The 12,333-nt window shown below is 49.0% G+C and overlaps 1 protein-coding gene across 3 annotated transcripts in view; it reads left to right on the top strand.

Moving 5' to 3' along the window:
• The window catches only part of GRIP2 (glutamate receptor interacting protein 2), a 114,359-nt gene that overhangs the window by 48,137 nt on the left and 53,889 nt on the right, over positions 1 to 12,333 (top strand). For all 3 annotated transcript variants that reach the window (XM_019536799.1, XM_019536797.1, XM_019536798.1), the window contains exons 8-10: positions 2,716 to 2,863; positions 3,389 to 3,558; positions 11,194 to 11,319. In XM_019536799.1, coding sequence (XP_019392344.1) covers positions 2,716 to 2,863; positions 3,389 to 3,558; positions 11,194 to 11,319 — 444 coding nt within the window. The remainder of the gene's footprint in view (positions 1 to 2,715; positions 2,864 to 3,388; positions 3,559 to 11,193; positions 11,320 to 12,333) is intronic.

Below are 12,333 nucleotides of genomic sequence, written 5' to 3' on the forward strand. Positions count from 1 at the left end.
TTTAATAACCCAATGCTAATCACTGCTTGTTAATTTGGCTCTATTCCTGGTTCCTGACCTTAGTTTTGAGAGAAGTCCTCCTCAACCCAGTTATATAACATTGAACGGCTGGTCTTTCTTTGGGTTACGCATTTAAAAAATGCACAAAGAATGATCCTTCTTCAAAAAAAAAAAATCCGTGTTCCTATTTTCCAGGTTAGAATAGGAGCCAACCAAAGAAGGCAGTTTCTTCGGCAAGAAACTACAAAGGCAGCTCGGTCACTAGGAACCACATGCACTTTACTGTGGGGTTGACTAATTTACTCTGCTGTAAAGTGTCACCATCTACACATGCACCCATATTAGAGCACACTAAATTCAGTCTGCTATAGGATAGTACTGTTGGGTACAGTACTGTCCTATGGCAGAGTAATATATAGCACCACAACGCACATGTAGATGGTGACGGGAGCTGGCTGGAGCATAAGGGAGCACAGTGCCGGGGCCACCTTCCACCTAGCCCTACACTTTAGCTCCCTTGTGCTCCAGTTAGCCTCTCCGTTGCCCAGTGCCACCCCCCAGAGCCTGGGGCTGATCCCCCAGGTCCTCTACTGCTCTGCCCTGGCTCAACATGCTGCTATCCCACCCAGGAGAAATAAACTCTGGTGTGAGCTGTGCTAGAGCTTATTTCTTCACTCTAATTGCATGTGTAGTGCACCCGCAGATTGCATGTCTGCACTGCCCCAGGAATACTGTCATAAAACGCACCCCATCCGCTGGCTCCCACTACTTGTGTGCCAATCCTGCAGATGAGGCAAGGTAGCTGTCTGGCAGCAGCACTGAGGTTGTGCTTGAGGCTGCTCTAAGGCAGCCTGTTTCAGGTAGTGCATTCTGGTGTACACCCAGAGCAGGCGTGGAGCAGCAGCAAGTGGGCTGGATGCATTTCACAGCAGCACTTCCCTGAGTGACAAAGATGGGCAGAAGTATTTTGTGTGATTGCTTTCCTCCCAGACTGCAGCAGCAAGTGCAAGCCTGCTGGCTTTCTGCCTCAGGACATTGATTCCAAAACCAGTTCTCTAGTTTGCAGTTGGGAAAATCCCTCAGCCTACATCACTTAGCCCTGACCTGCTATGTGCCTTGGGTAGTCTCTCCATTACTTGCAGCTGTCTTCTTTCACAGAAGAGGCCTTAATAGCACCTCCTGTTAAGCCTAAAAGAGAACTCAGCATATCTGTTGAGGTTAACTAGGTCTGTAATTGTCTTTGCATCGAAGTCTTGCCTGATGAGAGCCCTTAGCAATTCTCAGCATAATGTTTATTAAATGCTGGTTTAGCTGGAACCTTGTTCAAACACAGACGTTACCCCTGTGCCTAGCCTGGGTAAAAGGGCACTGTAACCTGACTGACCTCAAAATAGGACCTGACTGAGCACTTGGCAAAAGCCGAGATGAAGGAAACTTCTGTTCCCCGGACTGTTTGCAGAGGGGTGATGTCTTGAAGGAAGAATGTAAAAGCACCTGGAATTACACTGTGGAGCCAGACGTCCAAGATCTGCATCTGTGCATCTTCCTGTGAGCCAGAGTGAGATGTTTATATAATGATGCAGCCAGATAACGTCAGCATTTGTGTGTCGAGTCACCGTGTGCACCCTGTGGAAGAGTGGAGCCTTGCCCCCAGTGATCTGGGGCCTCGGTGGCACAGAAGGCAGGACTTCTAGGAGCCAATTCTGTTAGTTGCTTTGGAAGCAGGTGTGTGGATAACGCTGCCAATCTCCATGTATCGCTGAGTGGGGAGGGCAGCGGCTCTGGCATGCTGCCTGTGGACCTGTGCAAGGAAGATAAAGTTTTATCTGCTTCATAAATCCTGCTTGTTTATGATGGCCTTGGGTATGTGGGGAGTAAATGTGGCACTTGTGGCAGGGGGTACTTTTATCTTGGCAAACAGGTTTCCAGATTTTTTTTCCTTTCCTCTTCTTGAAAGGGTTTATTGGTATGATGGGAGTTCATATATATTCTCTGTATACTCCTGAAAGTGTGTGTCTGCGCAGGCCTCTGTTACCCAGTGCATTTTCTTCTATTCTGACTAAATGCATTTGCAAACAAGAAATGGAAGGAACAGTAGGTAGCTAGGTAGGTGTGTGCCTTCATTCCCACTTTAGAGATGGGTAATAGAGGCAGAAAAGGTAAGTGATTTGTCAAAGGCCAGAAAGGAAGTGCGCTAGAGCCATGATAATCAAGTGTCTTTGTTTTCCAATCATTTGGGCAGATTACATACCTTTCTTTGAATACCCTGTAATGTGGGTTTTTCCCTGGGGCTTTTTGTGCCATTCTAGGAAGAGGTTCCCAACCTCGGGTCATGACCCAAATGAGGGTCATGGGAACAATGCCAGCAGTGCCGCATACAAAGGATGAGCTGTGCCACATGCCAGGAGCTCCCCTGCCCCCAGGCCGCCGCTGTACTCTGCTCCCAGCAGCAGGTCACGGCAAAAAAAGGTTGGGAATCACTGATTTAATATGATATCTTTTCCCCCTTCTAATACTGTCTAGCCTTCTAAGATGTAAAAAGGTGGTTGTGATTTGTTTTTAATGTTATTCATAATATATAGCCTTATAGTATGGCCAGGCCTGATCTTTCTTCTGAATCATAGCAAAAGGTTGGCAGACGGTGGCTTCCGCCTGTGTTGTGTAGATGGAAAGACTGAAATGAAAATGTCCTAAAACACTATTATTGTTTTTCAGATACTGTAGCTAATGCTTCCGGTCCTTTGCTAGTGGAAATAGCCAAGACTCCAGGGTCTACACTGGGGATCACTCTGACAACAAGCACACACCGAAATAAGCAGGTCATAGTCATCGACAAGATCAAGCCAGCCAGTGTGGTGGACAGGTGCGAAGCTAAGCAGGATAGCAGGGCTGCATATCTTTCCTTTTCCATTGTTTATTTTGTTCCTTTCTTGGTTATATTAAAGTTTCCTCCATTTGAAATAGTGAAGTCCCCAGACCTTGTAAAATGTTAACAAGCTAAAAATGTCTGGGTCATTGTCCATCAGGAATGAATTTGAGTTTATGTGTATAAGAGCTGAACACAAACCTAAAGCCCAGATCTGAACGCTTTCAAGCCTTGAGGTGCTGAACATCTAGTTCCAAAGTCCCTAACGGGTAAGTCGTACAAAAATGTAGGAAACTTGGTGGCTTTTGATCTGGCTGTACTTGAACCAAGCCTGACTGTCTCAGTTTGAGTTTTTGGCTTCATGTCACCAAACACTCATGCTGGAAATCAAAGGGGAAGAATGGAAAACTGGGAGGCAAATATTCAGAAGAATCAGAATTGCCGAACTTTGCACAGCTCTCCAGCCATGTGTGTCACACATGTGCATATACAAGTAATAGCTTATATGTTGTTTCTCTGCAGATGTGGAGCCCTGCATGTTGGCGACCACATCCTCTCCATCGATGGCACCAGCACAGAGCACTGTTCCTTATTAGAGGCAACTCAGCTCTTAGCTGCCACTTCAGAAAATGTCAAGTTAGAGATACTGCCCGTACACCAGAGCAGACTTCCCCTGAAGCCTCCAGAAACAGGTATGTCCTTATAAAAAAAGAATCAAGCAAGGTTGATTGTCCTGAAAGCTAATGTGATATCTGCTCCATGGTTTTATTAGCTTTCAAATGCTGATCTGTGGGGAGAAAAATAGACATTGCACTGAAATACCTAAGACTGGGTGATATTCTTTAGGGAAATAAATAGTCGAAAACCAGCACTAAACAAGAATGCATTGTTCAGAAACATGGAAACCTATACAAGATGGCCTCCTTTGAGGCCTCAAAAGTAAAATACTGTATTCCTTATTTATCAGTCTCTTTGTGCTCATGTAGTTTTCCTATGGTCAACCTTCATTTTGTTGTGACTGCTTATACCTTTCAATGGATGCTCATAGATGGAGAAATCTAGCAGGAAGCTGGCCTGGTGAGGAAACAAATCACAGCCTATGAGCAGTGTGCTTCCAGGTCGGCATTGGCCTAACCGTTGCTTGATTGTGTGCCCACCATGCCAGAACAAATGATGATGGCAGAAACATCCATAAGAGGAATGTTCTCCAAAGAAATATTGGGGTAAAATCCTGGTTTCAGTGACATTGTGGACAGAACTTCTATTGATTTCAAAGGAGCCAGGATTTCCCTCTGGACAGTAGTGGTGGTGGTGGTGTTTTAGTCTTTCCTTCTGTGTGGAGACAGCTGGGAGTAGGATCCTCACTTAAACTTAAATGCAAGGCCATTGCCATTACATTTGAAGGAGTTGGTCTGCTGTTCTGATGTAAACTGTTTTACAGTTGTCTTTCTGGGAATTGTATGGACACTGACAGACATTCAGACCCCTGATGTAACTCATGGTGTTTTCCATAAAGCACCATGAGGTAGCGTGCCTACCGCTCCCCCCCAAGCCAACAGACATTTGCCTGCCGGGTGGGTGGTGTGGGGGGCATTGAGCCTGCCAAGGAGCCCATCTTCAGATCCAAGGAGCCACCCCAGCTCCCCCCTTCCAGCTCTGGGGCTGTCGTCAGCGGGGTGGGGTGCAAGGCGGCAGCAGTGGGCTGCTCCTCTCGTGAGCCGGTAGTTTGCCTGGCCTGAGCTGGGGGAGATGAATTGAAGCCTCTTTGCCTCACCAGCCTGGCCCAGCTCCCTCTAGTGCCGCAGCTGGGGAGCGGTTTGGGGGGGGCCACAAGGTGGCTCTGACCCAACACTCCTCCCGCCCCTCCCCCACTTCAGTTTAGGGTGAACGGAGCAACTCACTGCTGCTGGTTTGCCCCTCCCTCCCTGATGACAGCCCCAGGGGCAGGGTGGAGCAGGGCTGAGCTGCATAAGCCTAGCCCCAGTGGCATGAAAAATTAATCCTAGGGTTAATACAAGTTCCCTAAGGTGCACTGAAATAGAGCGCCTTCATCTGATACTTCATTTGAGGAGGGTTAATTTTTCACACAATTGGACACTTTAAAAGTGCTGTGCAGCTGTGCATGTGTGTCATGGCATGGCCGTAGGGTGCTTGCCAGGGCCTGACTGCGTGACAATGTAACTTCTGTCTGCACCCTATAGGTCATGACTGGTGCTAGCATTTCTTTGGTGCTCGGGATTAAATAGCGTGACTTTCCATACCAGTCCACCAGCCCATCACAGCAGAGCAATGTCAGCTATTTCTCCCAAAACACATATTTTTGCTAATGTTGTCATGCAGTAGCCCTAGGCAAAACTTGGCATTTCCTTTTTATTTCAGGATAATTTAGGAAAGGGGTGGGGGAGGGGATTAAGATTTTTTTTTTCCTGTAATCTTCTTTAACATGATGTGGCGGAACATAATGTTTAATAACTTCTCTATTTCTAGAAGTTTAAAGCTCCTGGATGCCTAGACTAATTTGTTCAGAATTAAAGCAGTTTAATGAAGGGAGCTAATGACTTGACCCCAGTGCCCGGGAAAAATGGGAAGCTAATCCTTTTTCAGCGGCTATAAAAACGTGCCATTCTCCTATCTGCTTTAGCTCCCTGATCCTGATCTCCTTTCCGAATCCATGCATTTAGGAGACACGTTCAAAGAAGAGATGGCTTCGAGTGTGCCTAGTCATTTTCCCTCACCCTCCTGTATAAAATCAGCCAAGCATGGTAGAAATTCAGAGGGACAGTTTTTTAGCATGATTACGGCACTGTAAGGTCATGAAAGTGACTACAGCTCCCCTGTTATTTTAAGCTCTTTAACAAATGGACATCCTTGATCTACACATTGAGCAGCTATTGATATGAAGTGCTGCAGATCAAGGGCAGTGCATGTTCTTCAGGGTTGCATCTTCACAGAGATGGCAGGAGGGGAGGGTGGCAGGTTTTAGCTGCACGATTCTGATAAGGGTTGAGCAACCGAGAGCTGCACATGTAGTAGAGCAACCAGCTATCATGTGCAGGGCCTCAGTGACTCCTGTTACCTGCTTCTTTTATGTAGAGGCTGGAAGTTGCACATCCTCTGCTCCCATTGACCACAGTGCAAAGGGCATGTTACTGGGGGATTGTGCTCACACAGCCATGGTCTTACATCCCCTTTTGTACCAAAGGGCTATAGACCAGACACGACCCTCCATGCCCAGGAATACACTTGGCGTGAAAGAGTTTCAGCCCTGCCTCCAGATGTATTGCTTCCTGCCATTACCAGTGCTGGGGGAGGCTGGAGATGGGGCTGCTATCAGCCCTGCATAAGGAAACGCAAGCCCACCTGGTGTCTCTCCCCATACCAGGGCCAGCATCAACACTTGAATGGATTTCCCTCTGGTGGTTAATGCAGAAGAAGCTTCAAGCAGTTGCTATTGTAGAGGCTTGTATGTGGAGAGCAGGATTTGTATCTCAGACTCTCCCTCCCTCCTTGCATATAGACCCCTCCTGCTTTCTTTGTGTACTTGAAAACAGGAGAGACTAGAGAGGGAAATGGGCCAGGTGAAGGGAAGTGTCAGCCAAAGTCTAAAGTCTGGAGGATCAACTCTTGGAGCACAGGAGGTGGTGTTTCCTAGGGTCATGCCCATACTGAGCCTAGGACCCCTGCTGAGGACATAAGCCTACCCGGTTCCCCCTGCTTTGCAAGTCAGCATAGATGACTCCTAAGCGTGTGCCCCACCACAGCTCTCAGGCTCCCTTCAGGAAGCAGGGCAGGCATGTACACTCAGTGCTGCTTGAGGCACTTTGCACTGCCTGCTTGCTGGCCTGCAGCATGCCCTGAGCAGGAGCAAGTGGACAACACTTACTTTCTCAATAGCGGTCTCAATTTTAGCGGGGAGGCAATATAGACGCAGCCTAAGACACCACTGCAGTCCCACTCTCCCTGTCAGCTCTGTTTTGAACTGAATCCAAGGTTGCTGGGGACTTTTGTTAACAAGTACCTCCATCCACTCATGGACATAGTTAAATTCATTCAGAGTTTGCCCTACAAGCAAAATACAGTTACCGGCTAAGTAGGAAGAAACCTGATCTTGCAAGTGTCAGGCACTATCAACTCTGATTCAGAACAGTGGTTCTTGTGACCTACCACATTTGCTTTAGCAGCACTATCAGGGAATGGAAAAAATCAGGTTTCTTTACTTCTCACACACTTGGCTTTCATAGGTCTCTTTCTTTTTTTAATAGGGGCAAACATATGGGGGTAGTTTGTGGACAAAAAGGCTAGGGACAGAAAATCAGAAAACCCAAGCCTGAACTGATTCTGTCTTTGCAGGTTAATCTAACCTGTGTAGATTAAACTGATTTGCAAGTGAACAAACATTCACTTTTAATTCTGGAAATGCAGGCACATGCCTGCAGTGGCTCAGGCTAGAAGCCAAGAGATGCTAGAGCAAGCCCTCCCTTCCTTTCTGCAGCAGCCACAAGGCTGGAGGAAAGTTGAGTTGGAGGGGGGCATGGCCAGGCCCTGACAGGCTGAGCATGATTGGGGAAGGGTTTAAAACCCTACCCTGGCCTGCAGGGACCCCAGCCAGGCTGTGCCTGGAGGGGGAGGGGAGAAGCAGCCCTTGCCAAGCTTGTCCCCAAGACAAAGCAATGCCTCAGGCTGGGCAGTGCCTCAGGTGAATGGGGCAGAGGGTGATTTAAACCCTCCTGTGTCCCCTCCTGGGCATGGGGACCCCAGCTGGGGTCTGTTGGACTTTTCCCCCCTGCTCTCTGCTCATACGGTGGGGGGGCCTGGCGAGAGCTGCCTGTCAGGGCCCTGCCACCTGCCTAGGTCTGGGGCTGCTGGGATGAGCTGGGCTGGCCCACAGGCACTGCTGAGGGTGGATACGCAACGGCTGGCTTGGGCTGGGGGGCATGGGTGGTAGCTGGCCAAGCAGCAGTCTGCCTGGGCTGGCTCGGAGGTGCCAGCAGACCCGGAGCCCAGCAGCCGCCTGCCGTGGGGGCTTGAAGCCCCAGCAGCACAGCTATAGCCACACCACAGGCTGGCCGGGGCCAGTGGGGCTCTTCTGTCTCTCTCGCCTCCAGCAGGCTGTTGCCGCCACCATGTGGGTTTTGGGTGGTCAGGTAGAAGCTTTAGGTTGGCGGCTTCTGCCCAGTGCATGGAGCTCCGGCTCCAGCTCCGCTGCTTTCCACCTGCTTCCCCTGCAGGGGCTGCTCATCTTGCCGGTCTGAAGCTTCCCCTACCCCGAGCAGGGCTGCACGGTGGCACAGGAGCAGAACAGCCCTGCTGGACCCAGCCAGCACACAGCTTCACCTTGTCTCCAGCAGCTACTGCCCCTGCTCTGGGGTTGCTTCAGCCCAGAGCATGGAGCTGTGCCTCCAACTCCAGCTACCTTGGTCCGCCCACCTGGTGCAATGAGCAGCCCCTGTGGTGGAAGCAGGTGGAAAGCAGATGGAGCTGGAGCTGGATCTCAGTGCTCTGAGCAGAAGCAACTGACCTAAAGCTGGACCAGTCTGGGCCAGCCCCTATGCGTCCACTCTCAGCAGCACCTGTGGGCTGGCCAGCTCAGACCCACAGCCCCAGCCCTGCAGCTGTGGGCAAGACAGGCAGCTGGCAGTACCATGGTGGCTAGCACTGGCCATGCCCCTGCTGCTGGAGCAGGGAAGGGGGTAGATGCCTGGCAGGCTGCTACACCCCAGACAGGCAGACCTCAGCTGCAGTTCCCCAGTGGGAGAAGGGAGGGGAACCCCTTCCCTTCTGCCTTTGCATTGGGGGGCCATGCTGGCTGGTGTCTGGCCATGCCCCAGCCCCTGGCTAGAGAGCAGAGGGGTGGGGACAGCCCTGCTCTATGGAGCAGAGAGCACAGCCAGCCCAGTACAGGGCTGCAGAGCATGCTGGGATGCTGGAAGACTCTGATCTAACTTAAACCAGGAAGGGGTCTGGGACAGAAGTTGCATAAACCAGTTTGACCCAAATCACTTACATCTGATACTACATCCAACCAGGTTTATCTGAAGCCAGTTTTGGCCATTTTGAAACAGGTTTATATGCACTGAACTTATGTTCTGTTACAGGTTTAAACCAGTTTCTGATCACTTAAACCGGTTTATGTGTAACTTCTGTGTTTAGCCTAAGAGAATAAGAATTGTTGTTTATTAGCAAAATAGTTTTTAATACAAGCACTTGTGTTTTGGGATCTAAACTCCAGGGCGGTGTCTCTTATATTCGAAAATGCCATAAAGATAATAACAAAAACTGCTAAATAAATTGCAAGAGAATCAGGACCACAAAGAAAAAAGAGCTGTCCCAAAAGACTCAGTGCCTGTAAAATTACCCATTGAGGATTATGATGTGGTGGGCGTCATGTAAGCGGAATTTGTTTCCAGCATTTCAGTCAATGAGGTGGGTGACTTTTGAGATCAAATCTGCATGGTGAAATCACTAGCTGAGCTGGTGTGTCCCTGTCAGAGATGTGTTCCTCAGGATGGTCTGGTACTGCTTGTGCTACGAGCCATTTGCACGCAGAGAGAGAGCGAGCCTGATTCACAGGGACTATCTCATCTGTGAAGGAGGAGTGTGCAAAGTTGGGAGTTCCAGTATAACTCACGGCTGCAGTGACTGCCTGCTGCAGGATGCAGCTTGAGCTCAGCTGAAAAAGAGGAGGCAGGACTGATGCAAATTGACTTGTTTGCCAATAATTCTCCACAGAGGAAAAAAATTAAATATAGCCAGCACAGTGCCTATAGACAGCAAAATGTTTATGGGCACTGTGGGCATAGGAAACAGAACCAGCCCTGCACAGCAGAGTATTCCTTGAGCCTTGCTAAGAAAGTTGAAATATTACATCAAGTCGAACTTGAAATGCCCATGCTGGTATGTATATACCTCAGAGAGTGTGTTCGGCACTGTAATTTGGTACGGCAAAACCACAATCCCTGGTCCAAAGACAGGTCCATCCAAGAGTGTGATCCTGCCATCAAATTGGGAAACAAAGTGATTGGGCTGTCTCTGGGAGGCATCCTGTGAGAATCAGGATTTCTAAGAGATTGTTTTTAAGCTTGTTAGTGAATTAAATACTGGTAAAAGGTGCTAAGACTTGGCATCCTTATGGTATGCATATAACGGGTGTTTATACACATGCTTTGGGGGTGGCAGGAAGGGCACTTTAATTAGAGTGGGACTGAGAACTGCTCTAATTAATGCACTTGGAGCATCACATGTATCAGTGTCCCTGCACTGAAAAATGGTGGCGGGGTGCTTTAACTAAAGCTTGTTGAGCGAGCTTTAGTTAAAGTGCTTCTGCTGTCATTTTACAGCATGGGGAAGCTGATGCACATGATGTTGGAGTCTGCTGGAGTGCGGATTAATTGAGTCTACTCTGACACGCTGTAATTACACTGCATTGGAGCGGCCTTGCTGCACATTTATAGCTGCCCAAGATGTTTGGTATTAGCCAACGTTTTGCAGATTTCCCTCATGCTTCTGTGAATGTGGTTCAGCCTTGCTCTGAAAACAAAAGAGTTTGGTCACTAAGACCTTTGAGTCTTTGGCCTTTTGTGGTGGTGGTTTTGAATGCAGATACCTAACGATTGCTGAGATCACATATTCACTTTGCGTGGGCTCTAAGTACTTAGGGAAATCCTAGCTAAAAATCCCACCCATAATTTTTTCACACCAGTAGTAGCATAAGCTGGAGAAAAAAGAGAAGAGAAGACCCTGAAGCATCTGAAATCTTTTCAACATTCAGGGTCCTGCAATGCAGTTGGTGAAGTGCCAGCACCAGTGGAAACTTTTTGCCTATAAGCAACTCCTGTGATTGAACTACAGACTTTGAAGGCTGATGACCTGTTGGTGCTATCAACATGGCTTAGATTCAGACCAGTGGTCCAGAAGGGAATTGAGGACCTGCTGTCTGTGGGGCAGGCTGAATTTCCGACCTCTGACTCACAGGTTTTTTACAGTGTCGTGATGTGAATTGGTGACACGTCACCTCTGATGATGCTGACTCACCTTCAGTGCATCCTGACACGGTTTTCTTGCCCAGATACAAATATAGATCTGTTTGTGTGAGAGGATGTTGGGGGGATGAGTTTCAGCCTTGTCAGGATTGGGGAGAACAGTGGTAGGCAGACCTGTGTTCAGGGAAAGGTTGGATAATGCCCGACTCAATCAAATAATATATAACTTCCCCGTAAACCCCTGTAAAGCTTTCCCAGTTATTGCTTCCTCAAAGGTGTTTTATTCCTTGTTGATCATTTTCTGCTTCCTCTCTTTGCATTGGTGTTTCTCGCACATGCTGCTTGTAGTCAAGGTGCAGAAGAGCGACCATCACCACTGCTGGGATCCCTGTGTCAACTACTGCCACACACATCACCCGGGACACTGCAAGACGCCCACCTGGAACCAGACCTCCAGCCAGGATTATTGCAAATGTAACCCATCCACTTAGCATTCGTGTGTGTCTCTGCAAGAGCTAATTATTCTGTTGCTATCCTTATTAACAACTGCCTTCCCAGTTAGCTTGAAGTATACCATCCAGGTTAGACCCACAATGCCACCCCTACTACAGGGGTTAGCAACCCTCCACAAATGTACCAGAGCATGTCACTTGAAGACATTTTGCTTGGCATGTGTGCCTTGGGGTGGATGGCAGGGGACCTTCAAGGGGCCCGATCCTTGTTGTGGCAAGGATCCCTTCCCTGACATCAACCCAGAGATGCACGTGCACCCAGTGCTAGTGATGACCGAGGCTGGAGCTCTGCAGCCATGGTGCAGCTGTTTGCAGCCTCCCCACCCCCTGTTGTGAGAAGCCTGGACTCTGTGGTGTGCGGCAGGAGTCTGCCCAGAGCCTGGGCTGGCCGTGGCAGGCAGCCAGGAGGGATAAGCAGCTGTACCAGGGTCTGTGGAGTCCTGGCTTGGCTCGTTGCTGGTGGTGGGTGAGCATGCATCTCGAGGCAGATGGCAGGGATGGGACCAGAGCTGCGCTGCCACAACAAGGATCGGGACCTTCACAGCTTTGCTACCATCTACCTCTGGCATACCCACATCTTCCAGCTGTTTCTGGCACTCTGCCAAAAGCATTGCCAACCCCTGCCCTAGTACTTCAGAAACTGAAATCGGCATCCAAAAATACATCCAGTGCTGAGGGGGGGTTTTGTTATGAGCCTATACACATGCCTGAGGTTAACTATCCTTCCCTTTCCCTGCTGCACTATTGGCTTGCCCCTGCTATGCATGGGGAACATGAAGGAGGTAGCTCTATAAAGACTGTACACCACATAAGGCACCAGCATGCCCAGCTTGGTATGTCCACAATCTGGATTTTCATAGGAACTTACGAAAATAGGGCTCGATGGGACCTCTTGAGGTCACCTACTCTAACCCCTTGCTCAGGGCAAGATCATCCCTCACAGCCGTCGCAGTTTAGTGTTTGTCTAACCTGCTCT

The sequence above is a fragment of the Crocodylus porosus genome, unplaced genomic scaffold (assembly GCF_001723895.1).
Source record: "Crocodylus porosus isolate Cpor-Errol unplaced genomic scaffold, CroPor_comp1, whole genome shotgun sequence".
In the NCBI taxonomy this organism is placed as follows: domain Eukaryota; kingdom Metazoa; phylum Chordata; order Crocodylia; family Crocodylidae; genus Crocodylus; species Crocodylus porosus.